Genomic DNA, 20136 nt, shown 5'->3' with positions numbered 1-20136 from the left:
TTAAAAGCAACATGTTTTTCCAGGGAGAGAAGGCTGTCTTGGAAGAGCAAGTACCAGACCAGCACTCAAAGCAGAACTCCGTTAGGAAGTCGTCTGCTCAGGGTGCAAACACGACACCAAGAGCTCGAAACGTCTCGGGCAGTGCTGCCCACAGCCCGAGCTCCACCGAGAGGGAGGAAGGGCCACACAAGGTCAAGCAGACCTGCTCTGCTTCTGCTTGCTTTGTACATTTAACTCTCATTTAAAGACAACCACTTAAAAAAAAAAAAGGCTGAGAAACCCCTGCAATACTCATTTGCCTATGCTCAGAAGGTTCCCCGATAGTTTTAAAATGTTTGAGTAAAACTGAGAATGTTTTCAGTATTCACAAGACGTATTTCTGGAATAGAAGTCAAGATTGCAGAGTAAGTGACACTTTGTGTTTAATGTTGTGCAGAACATTACAACAGGCTCCATTCCAGAGGGGATCCAGGCAGGAAAGCAGCAGGCACATTCCCAAGGCCAACCTGTCACAGGGTGACCTTGGGCCACCTCCTCCCACGAGCTGCATCACCTCGAAGGCGCTGGGGATACGGCTCTCCCTACCACACCAGGAGAGCCCTGGGGCTGGGCCCCAAGCGTGCTGCCCAGTCGCCTCCAGAGTGAGGCTGCACCCATCACATGAATGACATCCGGTTGTCAGAGGACCGGCCCCGGCCAGGTCTCAAGGGGAACCTGTCACCCGGGCCACCTCGCCCTGGCAGCATGGGGCTGGGTCCTGGGAAGGGGCCAATTGGGTCAAAACGAGGTCTGAGCGGAGGGAACTGGCTGGGAGTCTCCCCAGGCCCCGGGATGAGGGAACTGATTGGGTCCCCAACATAGGGCAACGTTGGCCGATGGTCGTATTCACCACCAATGATGCCTGGAGGGAGGAGCGGGCTGGGGGGGAAGGGGCTTGGGGGAAAGGGGTTGGGGTAGAACGGGCTGGGGTGGGGGGATGTGGGCAGGAACACCGCGTGCCGCCCCCTCCGAGCCTCCTTCCTCTGCCTGTGCCTCTTCTTGTATAGCTGTAGGGAAAAAGCACAGGACATGGGGTGACTTGGTGCCCTCCAGTCACACAGACCTACCCACCTCTCCCACTGTCCAGCAGACAGAACAGTGCACAGAAAGGAGAGCCGGGGCGATGTTCTCTCCTTTTGGTGGCACTAGGAATTGAACCCAGGAGCCCTCTACTACTGAGCTACATCCTCAACGTCTTGCTAAGTTTCCCAGGTAGGACTTGAACTTGCAATTGTCCTGCCTCAGCCTTCCAGAGGGCTGAGATTACAGGTGTGCAACAGGCTGGGACCACCCCCCTGCAACTGTGCTGCACCAACGAATCCAAAGCAGGGTTCACTCGGTAGTACGGACTCAGGACTCGGGCAGCACACCTGCGCTGGCCTGCAATCTCACACTGGCCTTTTTGAGAATGGAAAATACAACACTTGAGCGTGGGAAAGGGGATAGACAACATTTAAGTGCATTTCTGGGCAGGGGGATAACTCGGTGGTGCAAGTGCCTGCCTGGCAAGCACAAGGGTCTGAGTTGGAACCCTGGTACCAAAAAATAAAAATTAGATAAAATAAATAAATTCATTTCCACCTAAGTTCGGTCCCCAGGTGATCCCAATTTAAAACAAAAAACAGGGGCCTACTTTAGAAGATGGGATACAGTCTAAGGAACAGTACTGTGTAGCTGGTACACAGTAAGGATTTTAATTAATTTTCCCTATTAGATCCCAAGGAGTTCCCTCAGTCCTGCTGCTATCTCTCACCGCACTTACCTGCAAATAAAACAATCCTTTTCAAATGTACCATTTTACCTGAACAGCCGAAGACTACTCCACTACAAAGACAATTCAAATGTTTTTGCCAAAATGTAAGAATATTTTATATTAAGATGAAAAGCAATCATATTAAGACATCTTTCCTATGTAATTATAGGAAAACGAAGGTTAAGTCTAAAGCAAAAGAGGAAAACTATTTTCATTACTGACATTTAATGCAAACAAATGTCACTATACCATAATAAAAATGAAGTATGTCCCACTATTAATTCACTGCTGATTTCTGTGTCATAGATATTATTAGCCTTCATATTTAAAAATACCTACTTCTTTCCAATCCGTGTCTCGAACTCTGACAGAACCATCTACAAAGGAAACAAAAAATACAGAATGAAACACATTTCCTCCAGCTAGCACGGAACGGCGGGCTCGTTCTGTCCTCCACAGACGGAGACTGACCTGCATGGCACAAGGAACCAGGGGCCCTCGCGAGCATACACTGCATGCGCCCCAAGCCTCGCTCGACCCTCTCCTGGGGGCTCAGAGTGAACACCCCTTTCCAGGCTTGCTGTTGCACACTGGGGGTCCCTGCACTCAGGGCCCCACAACTCACACTCTCCTCAGACCTGCTCCCACCCACAGCTCCTGCCACACCCAACCACAAGAGTGTGTCAGGGCCCACGTCCGCTACCAGTCCTGCAGGCCAGGTTCACCAGGCTTCCTTCTGAGTCTAGGTGAGATGGTTCCTCCCACCTCACTCACAGTGATTTAACCACCAGGAAGTAACGGTGAGCAGGGATTCTTTTGTGTCCTTATTTGAAGTATGTGAAATGAGGAACGAGGGCCCCAATCCACTTTCATCTAAGGAACAGTTCGGATAGGAGACGGCGACGTCTCCGCCACAAGCTAGCACAACAGGGAACCGAGACGCACCCGTGCTCCACCCTGTACACCGCACCCGCAGGGACACACAGCTCACTACAAGTCGGGGCCACAGGCGGAGAGCAAGAGACGAGGCAACCCAAGGCCTGACCCTGGGCGCAGGAACGCGAGCACCCGGTCCTTCTGTGAGTATTTCCACACAGCCTGCTCTTTCTCTGCTGTTCCACACACATCGGTCATTTTCCTTCGGACTAAAAACTGTTTTTCATTTCTAAATGACACTTGCTGCCAGTTGTGACAAAACAGAACTTTAAACTTTGGATAAAGCAGAACAATGCCTTGGGAATCAAGGAGGAAAAGGAAACTAAGTCATTCTCACTTCTTACATTTTTAAGTTTAAAAAAAAACTTAACACCCCCAATGACAACCACGACATTCTACTTTTTAAAAAAGCAGGTCAGGAGCGAAGCTGCCCGCCAGACGTCTGCAGTGTGCAGGTGGGCGCTTCATCACGCACGTTATCACTCACACTTGCTGACAGAAGCCACAGCCTAAGTCACTTTAGCTGCAACGCAGTACACACCTACATGTACTGGACTGAACAGAAGTTTATTCCTATTTAAAAACGGATACTGTTTATCAAACAAATACTGGCTTTTTTGGGTGTCCTACTGCTTTATAAAACAACTCCTGAACTTCAGGACCCAGCCTAGGGCAGAGCAACAGAGAAAAGCCCTGGTAAACAGAAAAATGGAGGCGGGGACGCAGCACCCAGGTCAGGTGTTTGGCCTTGACCCAGGAGTCCCAGCACCTGGATTCACTGTGGTCATGTTGCAGTGAGCACTAGGTTCCACAGTCGGGCATAAAGCTGTCCTGGGCGGGCCAGGAGCACTCACACGCCAGGCTCCCCGAGGGGTCAGAATACAGTTCATCCCCCGTCAGGAGCTGCAATGGCCTTCGCTGCAGAAAACCCTCACCCTCCCATTTTGCCACGCTGAAATAATGTGCTTAGCTGCAGAGAGGACATAAATGAGAGCGCTGGGCACACAAGCACAGGGGCAGGAAGCCTAGACTCTCTCTTCTAAAGCTGTCCCTTAGCACCTGCAACTCTGCAGAGGCTGAGACTCCAGTAGGAGGAGCCCCTTCTCCTTAACGTGTGGAATCACCTCGAAAGTCCCGCAGATACAGACACCTCCACAGCAGCGGGTCATTCGATGCAATACGGAGGTCGCGAGAGACTGCAGACAGAGACAGGACGGAGCGCACGTCCAGGAGCCGGAAGATCCGCAGCTTCAGCTCCAAGGGGAGCACAGCCAGGCCAAACACGTCGGGGAGGTTCAGGGCTGTGGAGGGAGAGAGAGGCTACCGTGGCTGCTGAGCAAGGGCATGCAGCCCTGCCAGCCAGAGCTGCTGCTGTGCCTGCCGAGGTGACAAGCCAGACGACGGTCCCCACTATCCATGCAAACATCATCTCCAGCTGAAGTCTAACTCCAGGCTCTGCAGGTGCTACTAACTCCAGTGCCGCTCCCACCCCCTTACTCGTGTAGGACATGACTTAGCACACTGAGTGACTGACAGCTTCTAGACGCTCACACAGCAGCCCTCCGTGCATCAAAGTGACGACTCTGCCTCAGGAAGTGCAGGGCCCCCGCCCTCACGACTGGCTCCAAGTCCTGCCACTCACAGCCGTGCGCTTCAGGCCACACTTTTAAACTGCACCTACCCCGCGTCCTCATCTGCAAGTGTGTCAGCGACACACCACCTACCTCAGTGTGAGAGCTAAGCACGCTACTGCATAGCACAGAGCAGCCAGGACAGTGCCTGGCGCGAGTGTTCGAGGGGCAGCATCACTATTACTCCACACGCAAGAGGCCGAGGGACAGGAAGGCAGAGATTGGGAGGCAAAGCCAAAGCAGGAAATGAAGAGAATCTCACTGTCAATGAAAATTACTTTTGTTTAACAGACTCTTACCCAAAATGCTTGGGATCAGAGTATTTCAGACTTTAGAGTTTTCCCAGTTTTGGAATATTTCCATAGATTTTATTGGCTAGACATCCCTAATCCAAAAGTCCAAAATCTGGACCTTTCTAAGTGTCTTGTTGGTAATGAAAAAGGTTCCAATTCTGGAGAACTGTGGATTGCAGATTTTCTGATGAGGACACTCAACCTGTATCAGTCCCCTGGGAGTATCAGTGACACTGCTCCCCGCTAGTGAAGACAAACAAGTCCAACAGATACGTGCAAGGGTTTTAAATTCACGTTACTCTGACTCATCACGCACGGAAGTGGACAACGAGGGTAATCCCAGCCTTGGCATCGGGCACCTTGAAACCAAGAGCATTTACTCAGGTAACAGTGAAGGGTGACTCTTATCTCTGCGGCTCTGCAGGAGGCTGTGCTGTAGTTCCCGGAGCCTGCCCACCCGGCACCTCTACTGCCTTGTCCCATGTGTCAGGGCCAGCCACACGGACCTTTCTGTCTGGTGAGGTGGGAGGGGAAGGACGCTCCACTTTGGAGCCAAGCCTCTGCAAACCAACACATGGCTGGGCCACCAGGCCTCTTCCCTCTGCCACAGTGAGCATGCGCCCCAGGCAAGAGCACTGTGAACAAAGCCAGCCACACGCCACATGCACAGGAGCGAGCACCAAGTCACTAGGGTTCTAAGAGATTTGTAATGAAACACGAATCAGACAGAGCCAATACAAGCACCTTGAGGGAATCGTAAGCCTCTGAATTACTCCATCATCTATAAAATGCATATAATACAAATCTACTTCAAAGTAATTAGCATTAAAAAGTCATTAGGGATATGAAACATCCAATAAGATGTCTGACACAGAGGTCCTAGTAAACATAGGCTTAAAGATATGTAAACCCTGCAAATTGGGTTGGGCATCTCTTCGGACTAGACCTACGCTAGACAATTAGAAGTGAGCAGGACACATTCCCTCCCTTCAACCCACAACCTCACATGGAAGGAAGTCACATTCACGACAGCAGAAGCACTACAATACAGATGCACACAGAATGCTGTGGAAATGCATCAGAGACGAAGTGGGCAACATTTGGGGAAGTCACGCGGACACTTCATCTTAAAAGAGCAGAGCCCGGTCAGGGAGGGGAGCGCAGCGTCAGGGTCACGTGCTTCCCAGGGTGAGACTCCGGGGTGTTCACCTGCGACCACATCCCCCTCACCTTGCCGGGTGAAAGCCAGGAGCGGGTACACCAGCTGGTCTTTGAAGAGCCGGGAGAGCTTCTGAAGACCTTTGTATACCTCGGCTGCATTTTCCCCTGAATTTTTAAAAAATGAAATATCAAAACACAAAATCAAGCAGAAAATCTGTCTTCTTTTACTCTGTCAAGCCAAACCAAAGTGGTACATACATGTGACCAAGAAACCCCCACCCTGACACACGGTACCCCACGTCCCGAGAGGAGAGGCGGGTAGGAGTCCTGGAAGGAAAGCCACAGGACTGTTCCCAACCCACAGGGCTCATGGGCTAAGTGTGCAAACCCTGCCGTGTGAGACCCTGCTCCCAGCACATGGATGACCTCGCACGCCATCGACGGGCCCTGCACACGGCAGGGCCAGCTCTCTCAGTCCTGGCACTCGCCACCCGCGGACCATCCCAGCAGCCTTCCTAAGTAAGCAACAGATGCTACTGTCCCATGTGAAACAGGGCGAAGTACAGAGCGCTGGGCCCTGGCCCCACAGCAAGCGGCAGCACAAGGTACAAAGCTGGTGCGTCTGGCTTCAAAGTGCTCTTTTCCAGCCACACCGCCCCTGCTCAGTGCACACAGGGCCCAGGATGCCGCCCCCCGTGCAGTGTGCAACTCCCGACCACCGGGCTCCACCGCGGCCCTGCCGAGTCCGCACCATGCAGCAGAGGCTCTCCACAAAGACCGGGGCTGCACACTGCACCGGGGCTCCCAAGTCCAGCTTACCAAACGCCCAACCCTGCAGCAACCTGCCCCACTCACCCGCAACCTGTCTGCACACCTGTTTAACAGGGACACCCCAAAAGCCCCAAGGAGCTGTTACGGCGTAAACCTCATGCAGAGCACCCAGGGTCCCCACAGCGCGTGCCCACGCCCTGCCCTTCCCGCACTGCGCATTTCACTATTCCTAAATGCGCCGTCACATGATTCACGAGAACAGGGAAAGAGACATGCCAGTAAACTCTACCCTTCGCTGTGTGAAACTACAATCCTAAGTTTGAAATCTGATGTTGAGACATTTCAAAAACCGATTTGGCTCAAGACCTTTCTTCAAGTATAAAAACTGACTTTCTTTACATCATTTCCTTCAGCAACCTACCGTATTAATATTTAGGATCTTAGAAGTCTAAGCAACAGTACTCAGGGATAGGTTCTAGTCTAAACCAAAAGCCACAATAAAATTTATTGAAACGACTTGCCAAATGAATAGCATATTCCTAGTTAGCATAAAAGTACTTTATTAAAAATAATCCATAAATTTAATAAAACTTCTGCCTCTCCTTTCATTTCCTTAAGAGAAACAAGGAAATAACAGGGATTTGAGCAGATCCCTATAAAAGTTGTTTTTAAAAGGCTGGGAATCAAAAATATCTGTTCAACCCTAAATTCTTCCATTTATTAGGTTTGAGGCCCCGAAGTAATTTGCCTTTCTCGGGAACTGTTTCCTGGTCTATACAATGGGCATAAAAACTGAAAGGCTGTCGGGATGGTTCGCCCATAGCAAGGCACTCTCCATGGGGACGAACAGAAAGCGTTCCAGCCAAGGAATTTCAAGCTATTCTGCTCTTAATGGAAAAGGCACACCTGTTTTGACCCAGGCTTTTCCACAGGGGCAAGAAAGAGCAACCCCAAAGGCGCAAAAGCTGCTTCTTGGAGAGCAAAAGATACCCCAGCTACTACACCAGTTAAGTATACAGGACATAAGTAGTATTAAAGTGTCAGGAGGGGACTGAGGAAAAATCTGCAAAAACCTACGAATTTACTGTTACTTACGAGAGCAACAGCGTAAAAAAGTTAATACTGGTCTAGTCTGACATTACGTGTTCAATTGAGTTAATGCCCAAGCTCTGGTTCTACCATTATAAATATTCTTCTGTCTCCTTTTCCCATCAGTTTTAGTCTAGATCAGTATCTCAGGCCTGATCTCCCCTGGAAGCTACCAAGAATAAGTCTCTAGGGGTTCAGACAGCCCAAGGATCTAGCCAGCTCTCCCCAGAAGACACTGCCACACACACCATCCCCAGTCCCCGACACCCATGGGGCTCAACTCCCTCATCTTTTGATGAGAGTGAATGGGCAATGCAGGTAAGGGCACACACCCCACAGAAAACAGAAGCTTGGAGAGTGTGAATTCTCTCCATCCCATCTCTTCTCCTTTAACCACTTGTCTGCCTCTCAGTTTGGGTATACCTGAAAGCCAATAAAGAGGAAAATCTGTCTCTTTTACACTGACTAAGACACTATATAGAGTATAAGCAAAACCATGCTTAGAATGCAAACTTGTAACAATCAAATTTATAACCCAAATACATTTATATTTGTTATGGTTTAAACACTGTGTCAACTTGGGGAGTCTAGAGGTTTGGCTAAGTGACTCAGCAGGAAGCCAGGGTGCTTACTTTGTATACATCCTGAGCCTGTGGAAGAGGAGGGCATGGAGATTATGTGAGAGCTACATGCCCCTTAGGTGGGGGTAGCCTGTTTACAAAGTAAGGCAGGAAAAGAGGCTGCTTGCCGCCATTCCTCCGGTTTGCTCTGGCTGTTTGCTGTTCGGCTGCCGTTCCCCCCTTTGCTCTTGTTGGTTTGCTACCTTCTGCCTCGGGGCCAGCCAAGTATGGACTGAAACCTCCACAAACTGTAAGCTAAATAAACCTTTCCTTCCTTCATTTTGGGCGTTGGGTATTTTGTCTCAGCAACGGGAGAAAAGTAACCAAGACAATACTTAAGAAAACAGTATGAGTACAGTGCTTCCCCCAGTAACAGCAAGGAAGCTGCACAGACGCACACAACAAGGGAGTCTCTCAACACTGCTTAGGCACACTGCTCAAAAGAGCTCCAGAATGAACAGAGACCATGAAGCAGCACCAGGCCGGCAAGAATTACACAGACGTGTTAGTTCATAATAGCAGTATAAACGGAATTCAGCGCTCCACCACCCTGAGAAAAATAGGAACCAAACTAACTCATCCAATTGCAACCCAAACCTCCAGCAACTCAAGAGACAAGACTGTCTTGAATTTGCTTTAGTCACACCGGGAGTGTTCTGTCTTCTGTGCACTATCTTTCCAGTGTTCTCAAAAGTGAGCATCTCACAGCTCCTCAAGTGAAATGATGACGTCACCTGGTCTCTCTGTGCAGATAAAGGAGGCTGGCAGCAGCTGCAATCTTTTCACACTTTTAATCTCACTGTTGATCTTCAGCGTAGCTGGAAATAAGAAAAAAAGATGACGTAAAGGCTGTGCCAGCTCACTAACTGCCTCCTTCTTCAGGAGCAGCTTGCACTCCCTGCCCACAGTGCACTGCGGACACACCAGGCAAAGCAAGCTGCCCCGTGCCCACTTCCTTCCCTCAGACAGGGTCAAAAGTGTACACCTGCCACCAAGTGAAGTCACTCTCCACAGCACCTTTAGAAACTATAGAGGGCATCTTTGTGAGCAGCCTGCTGAGTACCACCTGCAGCAGCTGATTAGCTATTGAGAGATATGCAGCAAGGGTGACGGGGGGCAACCAAACACAACAAAACCCGTTTCACGGAAGTCAGTAAAAACACCATGCACGTCTCATGTGCCCTTGGCAGCGGGCCCGTCGCTGTTCATGAAAGGGATTCTGCCAGTCTACCCAGCAGCACTGTTCTCTGGACCAAAGAGCCGCGCCTGTGACCCACCGCAGCCCAGCGGGGGCCCTGGCACAAAGGCGCACTTTATGGGCCCCGTGAAAGAGGCAGTGATGTGCCACCACGTGTGTGCGCCACGCAGCAGGGTACCCGGGAGGGAGACCAGGGACACGGCGTTCCTCCCAAGGCAGTCACCGTGGGAGGGCCTGCTGGGCCGCCGAGTAGGCCTGCAATTCACTGGTATGCCAAGAACGGTGAAGGAACAAAGCGGGAAAAAACAGATCATCAGGTACTGAGTAGACAGAGGGCCTGAAAGGCTCTTCTGAGAAACTGAGGCACACAGCATCGTGCATTCACCGCTGGCGCCAGCAGGTCAGGATGGGAGGCAGCACAGTGATTAAAACATGACCCACCCTCCATCTCAGTAGCTCACCAAGTAAATCTTAGCAGAAAAAAGCATTTTTTTCAAACACACACACACACACACACACACAAATGCAGTTGTTCAATCTTACATTATCTTACCAAGCCAAAAGGATAAACCCCCCAAACGAACGCCAGGAACAAGGAAGAGTAGGTCCCCAAGTGCAGCTCCAGCATGAGCAAGGCAAGGCCATTCCAGCAAGCGCTGCCGGCCAGGCAGGCAGAGCAGAACCTGAGCTACCGTGACAGACACGGGTGAGGAGCACTGCTGCCCCAGTGAGATCTCCACACCGAGGGCAGAGGGAAAATCAACCCTCTCTGCAGCACGACTTCTCGAGGGGGAGGGCACAGCAGCGCTGGTCAGAGACGCCTGACTGGGTACACGGGGACACAGCTCCATCTCATAGTCTCTGTACAAGACTTCTGTTTAAAAACTAAAAACAAAAGGCCATCTACAGAGAGGCATCAAAAAGAACACAGCCTTCACAGAGCTGCAACGTAATGAACTCATTTCGCTCTGATCAGCACAGCGCCCTCCCGAAGAGGGAAGGCTGCCAGGTTCAGCATGGGTCTCGTATGCTATCACCTCCCAACTCAGCGTCAGTGGTCTAGACACGAAATAAAGCTGAGAAAGGCTCACAGCTGGAGCACGATAACCAGTCACTGACATGGCCACAAGACACTAGGAAGGAAACGTGTGTGTGTGTGTGTGTGTGTGTGCATACGTGCTCCTAACCCACGTGCACAACTCCTGCACAGAGCCCCTGGTGCCTCCGGTTACCATTGACGACGGTCAGGCTGCCCAGCGGCACACAGGTGAGCGCAGCAGAGCTGCCCTCGCACAGCGGGTGTGTGTACTGCAGCCGGTACACGCCACTGGCCCGCCACTTCTCCGGCATGGACGCAGCTTTGGCTTCCGTCCCCTGCAGAGTGAAATGAAAGGGAAAACGAAAGCAAGGAAAGAAGTAATTCCAAAAAATTTAAAATCCAAACTCGTTCAGACACTAACATTCTGTCACTTAAAATGGGTTACACCGCTGAGACTGTTATTAATGGCAGATAATTACATTGCAAATTTTTATTCCACCAGGTAAAACTGCATCAGAGAAATAAGGCCCCATTTCTCTCTCCAGGCTCACCTGTCCACCTCGCAAAGCCGGCATCATTACTCAAGAACCCAGCTCACAGCCCTTCTTCTGGAAAGCCTTTCCAAGCCCGTTGTTCCTCCTCCCCCCAAACTTCTGTTCACATTTCCATGCGACGCACTCTGACGTCATAGGTCAGCCAGTACTCGTTATTTACATACCGTAGTTTTTATTTGCCTGTCACCCACTATGGACTCCTTGAGGGTGAGGAGGGTTCCCAGTGGTTTACCTCCTCATCTGCGGCTCAGTACGTGGCAGACGTGGGCTTGTAGGCATGTGAATTACTCTACACTCTGTGACCCTGCATGCCCAGCAGCACGGGCACTGCACGGGAGACGCTCAGACCTACTGAGCACAACCTGCATTCTGTAGGTGCCATGTGTCCCTTAGCGCGTCTGCGTGGACAAGCTCTGCTCCCGAGTCTCTGCGAAGCCCCGCCCCGGGTATGCAGATGGCTCTCCTAGAACGTCCCCAGTATACCCGAGTGGTCTCTATGCCCCCTAGCCCTCCACTGAGGAGGGCCGCCTGGGCCAGGGACAATGCGCTGGCCAGCACTGGAAGCTGCTTATTGACAGATACGGACTGAAGGGATGAAGAAGGTGAGCAACCGCAGGGACAGCAGTGCCCCCTTCCCAACTCAGTCACAGCAATTCCTAGAAAATAACCTAGTGAGCTGTCCAGGCACACTCCACCCACGCTCGCTGACCTCATTTTATCCACGGATTACCACCAAGAACCCTTTGTCTTTTTAGAACTATTGTTACCAACCCCTCTGTACTACTAAATACCGACAAAGAAAACGGGGAAGAGAGGGAGTGGTGCACTTACTGCATGCCCACAAGAGTCCCTCACTGCCCGGCCCTTTGTGCTCGATACCCCCGCCACACACCTCCCGAGGGCCGCGGCTGCTCTCTGGCCTTACCTGAGGGATGTACCCTGACTCCACCATGAGGAGGTGGATCAGCACCACCAGGGCGTCGCTGGCATCGCAGCAGCCGGCTGACTGATACAGGGTCGCCAGCGAGTGTGGCACCTGCCCTTCCGCCGCCTCGCTGCAGAGCATGGGTTCTGAGGGATGGAGGCTGGGACCCTCTTCCATGCCCACAGCATCCTCCTCCGACTCAGCTGCCATGCTCTGACTGGGCCCTGCCTGAAAGGGGTAACAAGAAAAATAGTGAATTCATTGAAAATACTTACACACAGAACCTCTCATATCCCAAAGTGAACTGCGATTAGCACTCAAAGCCACGGCGAACCAGTGGGTTCAGGTCAGGAGCCCCTCACAGGGAGCCCTCATAAATGAGGGAGCCCACAAGCCCCCTGGGATCTCCACGCGTTTCAGCCGATACGCTCGAAGCCTGGAAGCCACTCCTGGGTCTGCTCTCCCTCCTGAACCCTGCTCCAAGCTCCACGGAAACTCACACCTGGCAACAGCTGCCCCTTCCCGTCCCAGCAACGATCCAGACTCTCCTTCTCTCTCCTGGTTTCTGGCAACAGCCTCCGCCGCCTGGCGCCTCACACACTGCCGATCTCTCAGCAGTTTTAGCTTCATTACGCCCTACACCCCAGCTCAAGCACCAGCACTGCTCTATTCAGGCAGCAGCACTCCCCCAACTGTGGGCTCTGCTGTGTCCCCTCATGTTCCTAAAAAAGGTCAGTGCACAGTCAGCTCAGTGTGGAAAACGCCGCATGCTGCAGCCACCTAACCTCACTCTCCACACGCACCAAATACGTTACTTGCACTGTAAAGGCCCTGGGAAGTCTAAACGTGAGAGCACCATGCACGGAACACCGAACCAAGACACATTATCCTTCTAACACTGAGGCGCTCATGAAACAAGTCTTCCAAGGAGGACCGGACCAGAAACACAGGCCTAAAAAACAGCAGTCCAAGCTCCTGCACTCTGCCTGGGAGGCCTTTCGCTGCCTGACTGCCTCTCTATCGGGCTCACTTCCTGCTGGCCCTCCCGGGCCCTGCCCTCCCACTGAGCAGAGATAATCCCGACCACACTCTGCTGTGGGGGGCTGGTAACTGCCCCTCCCCACACTTCCTGCAACTTCCTGACCACCATCTGCATCCCAAGCAGCCGTAAGCTTGCACAGGACCAGACGACAAGTGGTCACTTCGTACCCCACACAGGACGTGGCACACAGCACGTCTCAGAAGCGCCTGCCCAACAGTCCCAATCCCACAGTGCTGCTGTGCTCTAAGCGTTTTCTCACTTGTGCCTCTCAGTGACCCGGTAAATTACACGAGGCAGATAATATGACCTTTGTACAGATGCTATAACTGTAACTCAGAAAGATTAAGTAACACAACCAAGGTAGCCAGCTAATAAAAACTTGAAAGCAACCCCTGTCCCCTGACACATGCCCAGTTCAGGGCTTTTACATGCGAAACACGCCTCAATAAAACTGAGTTACCGTATTAATTTCAATTTTGTTCAGAAAGTTCGTTTCCTAGGCTTGTGCTCAACTCCTGATGCAAAGCACATGTTTCTTCTGTTAAAGTCTGTTCTGCTACTGAAGAGGGGGCAGAGGAAATCGAAACAGAGTGACAGGCTGCAGCAAGGCCAGGACCCAGAGCGGCTGCCCTTCTCCTTGAGCCTGTGGGACCAAAGCCGGACAGCTATGGGAAGGTCCAGACTCGCTCGGCAAAACCCACAGGCCAGCAGCAGGAGCAGCACAGTGCAAAACCATTTCCAGGTTTGTTTGGTTTTATTTTTTGACATATAAACTACTACGTTAGGGATTTAGCTCAGCAGTACAGCACCTGCCTGGCAAGCGCAAGGTCATGAGTTCGATTCCCGGTACCAGAAAAAAAAAAAAAAAACAAAGAAAAACTACTATGTTAAAAAATGACTTAACACCAAGCTCAATCATGAATGAGCCCTTTGCTTCTTCACCCTTATGCCTAACTTCCAGTCGCTTACCACTTGCTGAAAAAGCACACAAGTTACCGGAAGCTGGCAACCGCCCCCCAACGCCATCAGAAGTCCTAGAGGCTTATCAAGCCCAACACCCAACTCCACACAGCCACCAGCACCCCCGGGCCACTCCGATAGGACTTAGCACATCCTTCCCTCGCTGGAAACAAAGACGCTGAGCCCACCTCTCCAGCAAGGCCCTCCTGTCACCGTCACTGACAGGAGACCGTGACAACAGTCAGCGAGCACAGCACTGTGTGGCCTGATACAGGTCACCGCACCTCTCACTGAGACGGACAGCACTGGTGAGTGAAGCGAGAAAACTCATCCCCATTTAATTAAAGAGCAGTATTCACCTCCTCTGGCTTCGAGAGTCACCTATTTTGTTTTCCTTCTGTAATGCTCCCTTCTCCACTTAATTAACAGACCATACCACTTTAAGGACTCCAAGCATTATTTACAAGGAGTTCACGCTCAGGTTCCACACTAAGGTTTCATAGTCACCCTATACAAACCTTAGAATACAAAACAATACGCTGCTAGAACTGAAATTACCAGAAGCAACACTAATTTCCCAAAATTTTCCAAAGAAAGCCAGTAAAGTAACTCACACGTACTATGAAAAGCTCCACCTGATTTATTGGACAACTTTGAAAGTATGCAGAAGTAAAGGGAATGGGCCCGTCTGCTAACACTGCCTCTGAGTGAGTCTATAAGCAAACAACTCAGAAAGTAATTGAAATATGTAGCCAATTGTCCTTATTCATTCCCCAGATTACCTCTATAAAGCAGAAACACACAAGAGACACAATAATTTCTAAAATAAGTAAAAATCCTTTTATCTGGATACAAGTGGTTTTCAAAACTTAACAACCTATTAAGCATTTTTTAATGTCTGTCATATTTAGTGCCATGAGAGATAGCTTTAATATTTAAGGCCCACAAAAGAATTACATTGAAGCAGTAAATGTATATGCACCCAAAAAACAATAAACAAGAATCATGCTTGCATTATTAAAAAACTGTTCACTTCACACAACAAACTGCAAGGCAGGATAAAAATAACAAGGTATCTACAGGGCAACGAGAGGGTCCACCAGGGTGGGGGGACCCAGGGTGGCTGGAGCCAGGGCTCAGGAGTAGGATGACTGCCCAATACGCAGCAGGCCATGCAGAAAAGATAACATGGAGAACAAAAAGAACATTACTGATTGACAAAGGCCTTGGAGGACGGAAAAAAATACAGACAGGAGAGGGAGAAACAGCAGGTCAGCTACAGAATAAGGGCAAGAGCAAGGCCTCGTGGTACCAGGCTGGGCATCGCACACAGGAGCATGAGGGAGGAGGAAGAGACGCAGAGTCTGCTCTGGATTGCAGACAGCAGCTCATGGAGGACGCACGGAAACCGGCCCCAGAAAGGCTGGGCGAGGCGGCTCCTCAAAAAACCCTGAAATTCACAAGACCACACACGACATTCACTTTGGTGAAATGGCAGGGCTGGACTGGATATTTGGTCTTTTCAGCTCCAAAGCCATGAGTGTTACCCATGACACAGAGTTACTGAGAAGCAATAGACCACATAAAGAAGACAAACCTGGATGGTGGACCCAACAGATATGAGAGACCTGGAGTGGAAAAGGGACCGTGAACAGAGCTGGCGGTGAGGATTCAAAAGCACAGGAAACAGCGGCGACCCTGAAGGCTGGAGGTCAGCACACGAGTGTACATTACTTCCAAGTTCACTCTGCAGTCTGTGGTGCCAACTGACAATCCCAGGTGCAAATGCGCCGCAAGGTGTGTGCAAACAATTGAGCTATGTGTGTGGCCTCAATGAGGGGTGCAGACCACAGCAAAAAAGCTGGGAATCCTAAGCTTAGAGGAAACCACAGAACCAAGGGAGAACTGAGCTGGCAGAGTGACCACCTGAACAAAATCCATCAGCAGACACTGGTCCTCCCAGTGCCGGCCCTCCATCAGTGCAGGCTGAAAGAAGGCTCTCTAACAACATCCCCTGCAGCCTACCGAGCACAAGGACCCTGAGCACACGGAATTCAACCTTATCAACTACTCTACATCTTTGCTTTTCAAAAAAAAATTGACCCACATACTAAATTTTTATTATGATGGTAAGTCTTCATATATTCCAGAAAGGATAATGAATATTATTTTTAAGAAGTAAATAAATTTCAGTAACAGTTAATATTTTAGCACATTTTCTGTGTCAAAAATTATTCTGCAGAAACAGGAAAAGGAAATTACAGACAATATACAGCTCTAACCCTATCTTCAAGTATTTTGCTGTACAAATGAAAGCACTTTCAATCCAATCACAATGGTATTGCCACACAGAACAAAATCAATAGTACTCCCTTGATATTACTGAATGCAAACATCCATATTCACATTCTTCCAATAGTAATAAAAGCGTTTCTGCGGCTCATTTTCCAAATGAAGACTAAATCAAGGAACACATGTAAATTCATGTGTAAAGTCTCTTTAAAAAGTTTTAAAAATTGAAATATAACATCCATAAAGAATAGCATATAAACTGTGAAAGTAGAGCCAATGAACCACCACCTACTACACTCAGTTACTTAACTGTGACTTTGGTCAGGAAACAGATCAGCATCTCAGAACTGTCATAATCTTGTCTGTCCCCGCAACAAATACCACAGCTGTTCTTAAATTTAACAACTACCTTGTCTTCCAGTAACATGATAATTTCCTTTAAAAATCTATAGTTACCAGAGGACCACAGAAAGACAACTTTTGAAAGCGTCATCGTTTTTGATACCCACCACGCCGTCGTCCTGCCAGACACCAGACTGGGCTGCCTGTCCTCGGCACGAACCGCTCTGTGGCTCATCTGGGATGCTGGCCTGGCTGGCGGTGGTAGCCAGAGAAGGCTGGTCATTATTCGGGATGGAGAAATGGTCTGAATCTGTGGATGGAGGCAAGTTAGGTGCCGGCATGGCATCTTCGAGAACCAAACATATCAAGTCCCCAGAAACAATCCCATATGACGCCAAGGTCTCTTCGTCTCCAGTGAGGGCGTCTCTGTTGTTCAGGGTAATTGCATAGCGGGTATCAGAACTGCCAAGAGAGACAGATAAGGACAGTAAGAGCCACCTCTCGGCACCGCCCTAAGCATACGTCTGGAGCATAACAGAAAAGGAGCATGGTGTGACTCTAGAACGAGGCAGTGAAACACTGGTAGCGAAATACTCTTATCATAAAACGCAGAGGATGAAGACTCCTCATGGTGAACACTTCAGCCTGGGGTATCGAGTACTTCACCAGCAAGCCACGTTTTCCTCCTTCTAAGATACACATTCTGTGTAGTTTGGCATCTCTGAAGTTGGAATGCTTCCTAAACTCCATGATACATCAGCTTAATTCACAGCATTTCCCTTTAGTGTTACATAAAACCTCATGTGTCCTATGACTGGGGTAACTGATTCAGTGAAATACCTTCTAAAATACAAGATCACATGCCTCTGCTTAAAACCCTCCAATGGCTCCTATTTGAACTGAGAACAAAACCCTTCGTACGGCCCAAAGCCCAGCACCTGGCCCTTCCCTCTTCCCCCAGCAGGTCCGACGCCTGTCCTCTCCCCCACTAAGTCCTCTTCCCAGGAGCCATCCTGACAGCAAACCAAGCTCCTGCAGCCTGTGGCTTCTCCATCACTCAGCCAGCTCTTCAGACAACTGAGTCCTGTTCTCCACGGAGGCTTCACCTCAAGCTCACCTCTCAGGAAAAGCCTCCTGCCCACTTATTTCTACCGTAGCACCACTACTTGAAAGCACTGTGTTTACCTATTTATTTCCTGTCTTTCCCTCACCCAGCCTACCACTACACCTTAGGTTTCAAAAGACCAGGGCTCTTACCTGTCCCCTTTGAGACTGTACCTCTGATATCTGACAAAGTGTGTGGAACAAATGCAACCACAGCACATTAGTTGGAAGATATAGATGGGACTGAAATAAGGGCTGCCCCAATGTCCTCACAGGATAATCTGCTTACACTGACACTCATAAGGGTGTGCAGATGACTGAGTGCAAATTCAACGTTCCTACTGATGACAAATTCACTCCTCTACTGATCAGTCATGATGTCTTCTATATGGAAGACAGCACAAACCCAAAACCCCACCACTAAAGCGGAGGCAATGAACTCCCACCCACTCTGCCTAACAGATTGTCTGACTGCAGAGAAGACCATGTTTCCCACAGCAGAGCAGTGAAGTGAGGAACAATCACCCCCTTGTAAACATGTGATGAGACATTTACACTTAGAAGGCTGAGATGTTAATTTTTTGAAGGACTAACAGAAGATGAATTCCTTTGAAAAGCCACACTGTTTTCTTTTGATACTACACGTTGAAAGTGTTATAAATAATTTTCCTTTCACACATAAACACATTTTTTCTTACAAATTAAAGCATCTTTGGCAGAGAAAGTTTCTTTGTGTGTGATTTTTTTTGAGACAAAGTCTCACTATGCAGTTTAGGCTGGCCTTCACTTCACTATGTAGCCTGGACTGGCCTTGAACTTTGTAGCCTAGGCTGGTCTTGACCTCATAGAGATCCTAGTGCTTCAGCCTCCAGAATGCTGCGATTACAGGCATGTGCCACCACGCCTGACTCTAGAAATTACTGAAACAGAAACTATTTCTGCTGATTAGGAAACAAGTGGCTCTGCCTGGTTTCAAAAGGTTTTGATAAACAAAAATGTTGAAAATCAGCCAGCTACACTCAAAAAACATACCAACTTTGGCAGAACAGGGGAAAACACCTCCAAGGAAGAATGTGTTTTTGGATCAATGTTTCTCTTTAAAAACAATCTAGTACAATGTACATTCAAATATCTATTCGTAGAAAAGATAAAACTGTCAGTTCTCCCTCCTACTTTCAAAAAAAAGAAGAGCTATTTCTAAAGGAATATGCAGTTTCCCAAGGCTTGACTTTCCGAAATGGGGGGAGGGGGAGTTAACCTCACTAGAGAATGAAGTTGTAGAAACTCCAGACTTTTAAGAAATATTTCAGCTGGGCATGCTGGCGCATGCCTATAATCTCAGCACTTGGGAGGCTGAGGCAGAAGGATCGCTGTGAGGTAGAGGCCAGCCTGGGCTAAAAAGTGAGTTCAAGGCCAGTTTGAACTACATATGGAAACCCTGTCTCAAAAAGACAAAAAAAAAAAAAATTGTATCAACAATGTCAAGTGGACACATTTTTAAACTGCCTTATTATCAAATGAACACACTTAAAAAAGATTCCATTCACTCCCACAAGAAGTTTAAATTCCTCCCAGTTAACCAGGCTCAACTGTAAAAGCAAACCCGAAAGAGAAACTTAACCGGGACTCTTCTCGCAGGGTCATACTGGATTTCACAGCCTCGAGACCGTCCTAATTAACAATAAAAAGTACACACACACCTCTACCGGGACACCCTAGAAGGAAAACTTTGAGTGTATGGGGGGTGACGATGCGGCATGTAAAACACTGAGGTTTCACATCAAGAAACAACACACATATCGCTTACTGCGCTGTTGAAAGAGTTATGACAATTCCTCGATTTAGTTTTATCTTTTAATCCGGAGGAAAACAGGCTCGCTTTTGATCTAGCAATGCCCTAACCTGGATAACGAGATCCCTAAGATGGCCTCGTTTTACCGAATTCCCTAAAAGTAAAGTTAAAGAATAAAAATCTCGTACGAGACACCCAAGCCTAGGAAGGTTTGTCTTTCCTTCGGAGAAACGCGCCGTCAAAGCCCGCGGAGGATCTTTCCCACTTCCTTCTCAGCCCGCTCGCAGCCGAGCGCACAGCGCAGCACCCGGCGAGGGTCCCCCTCGGCCCCCCACCACTCCGTACCGCCCTCGGCGGTATCACCGTCCCCGATACACCTTCCGGAGGAACGAACCCGGTCCTCCCCGGCCCCGAGCACGAGTAACACGATCGCGTCTTTTCTCGACTTCACCGACCCAAACTCCGACTCCCCAGCGTCACCCCAAGCCCACCCTCTACCTCCATCTGGGCGAAGAGCAACACATCCCGGTGGGAAAAGCCCCAAGCCCGGAACCGCGTCCGGCCACCCTCCCGACCCCCGGCGGGAGGGCGGGGC

General features: G+C 49.6%; 1 protein-coding gene across 1 annotated transcript in view; it reads right to left on the bottom strand.

Annotated features, from left to right (window-relative positions):
• Positions 1-397: 397 nt before the first annotated feature.
• Positions 398-20136, bottom strand: part of Fbxo7 (F-box protein 7) — a gene marked incomplete in the record, with an annotated part of 20250 nt that continues 511 nt past the window's right edge. Inside the window, 8 exon segments of the mRNA XM_013519159.1 lie at positions 398-1046; positions 2132-2169; positions 3853-4029; positions 5883-5978; positions 9028-9111; positions 10724-10865; positions 12010-12237; positions 16813-17107. Coding sequence (XP_013374613.1) covers positions 657-1046; positions 2132-2169; positions 3853-4029; positions 5883-5978; positions 9028-9111; positions 10724-10865; positions 12010-12237; positions 16813-17107 — 1450 coding nt within the window.

This window comes from Chinchilla lanigera, unplaced genomic scaffold, assembly GCF_000276665.1.
Source record: "Chinchilla lanigera isolate Chin_1 unplaced genomic scaffold, ChiLan1.0 scaffold00004, whole genome shotgun sequence".
Classification (NCBI taxonomy): domain Eukaryota; kingdom Metazoa; phylum Chordata; class Mammalia; order Rodentia; family Chinchillidae; genus Chinchilla; species Chinchilla lanigera.
This window is presented reverse-complemented; position numbering and strand designations above follow the sequence as displayed.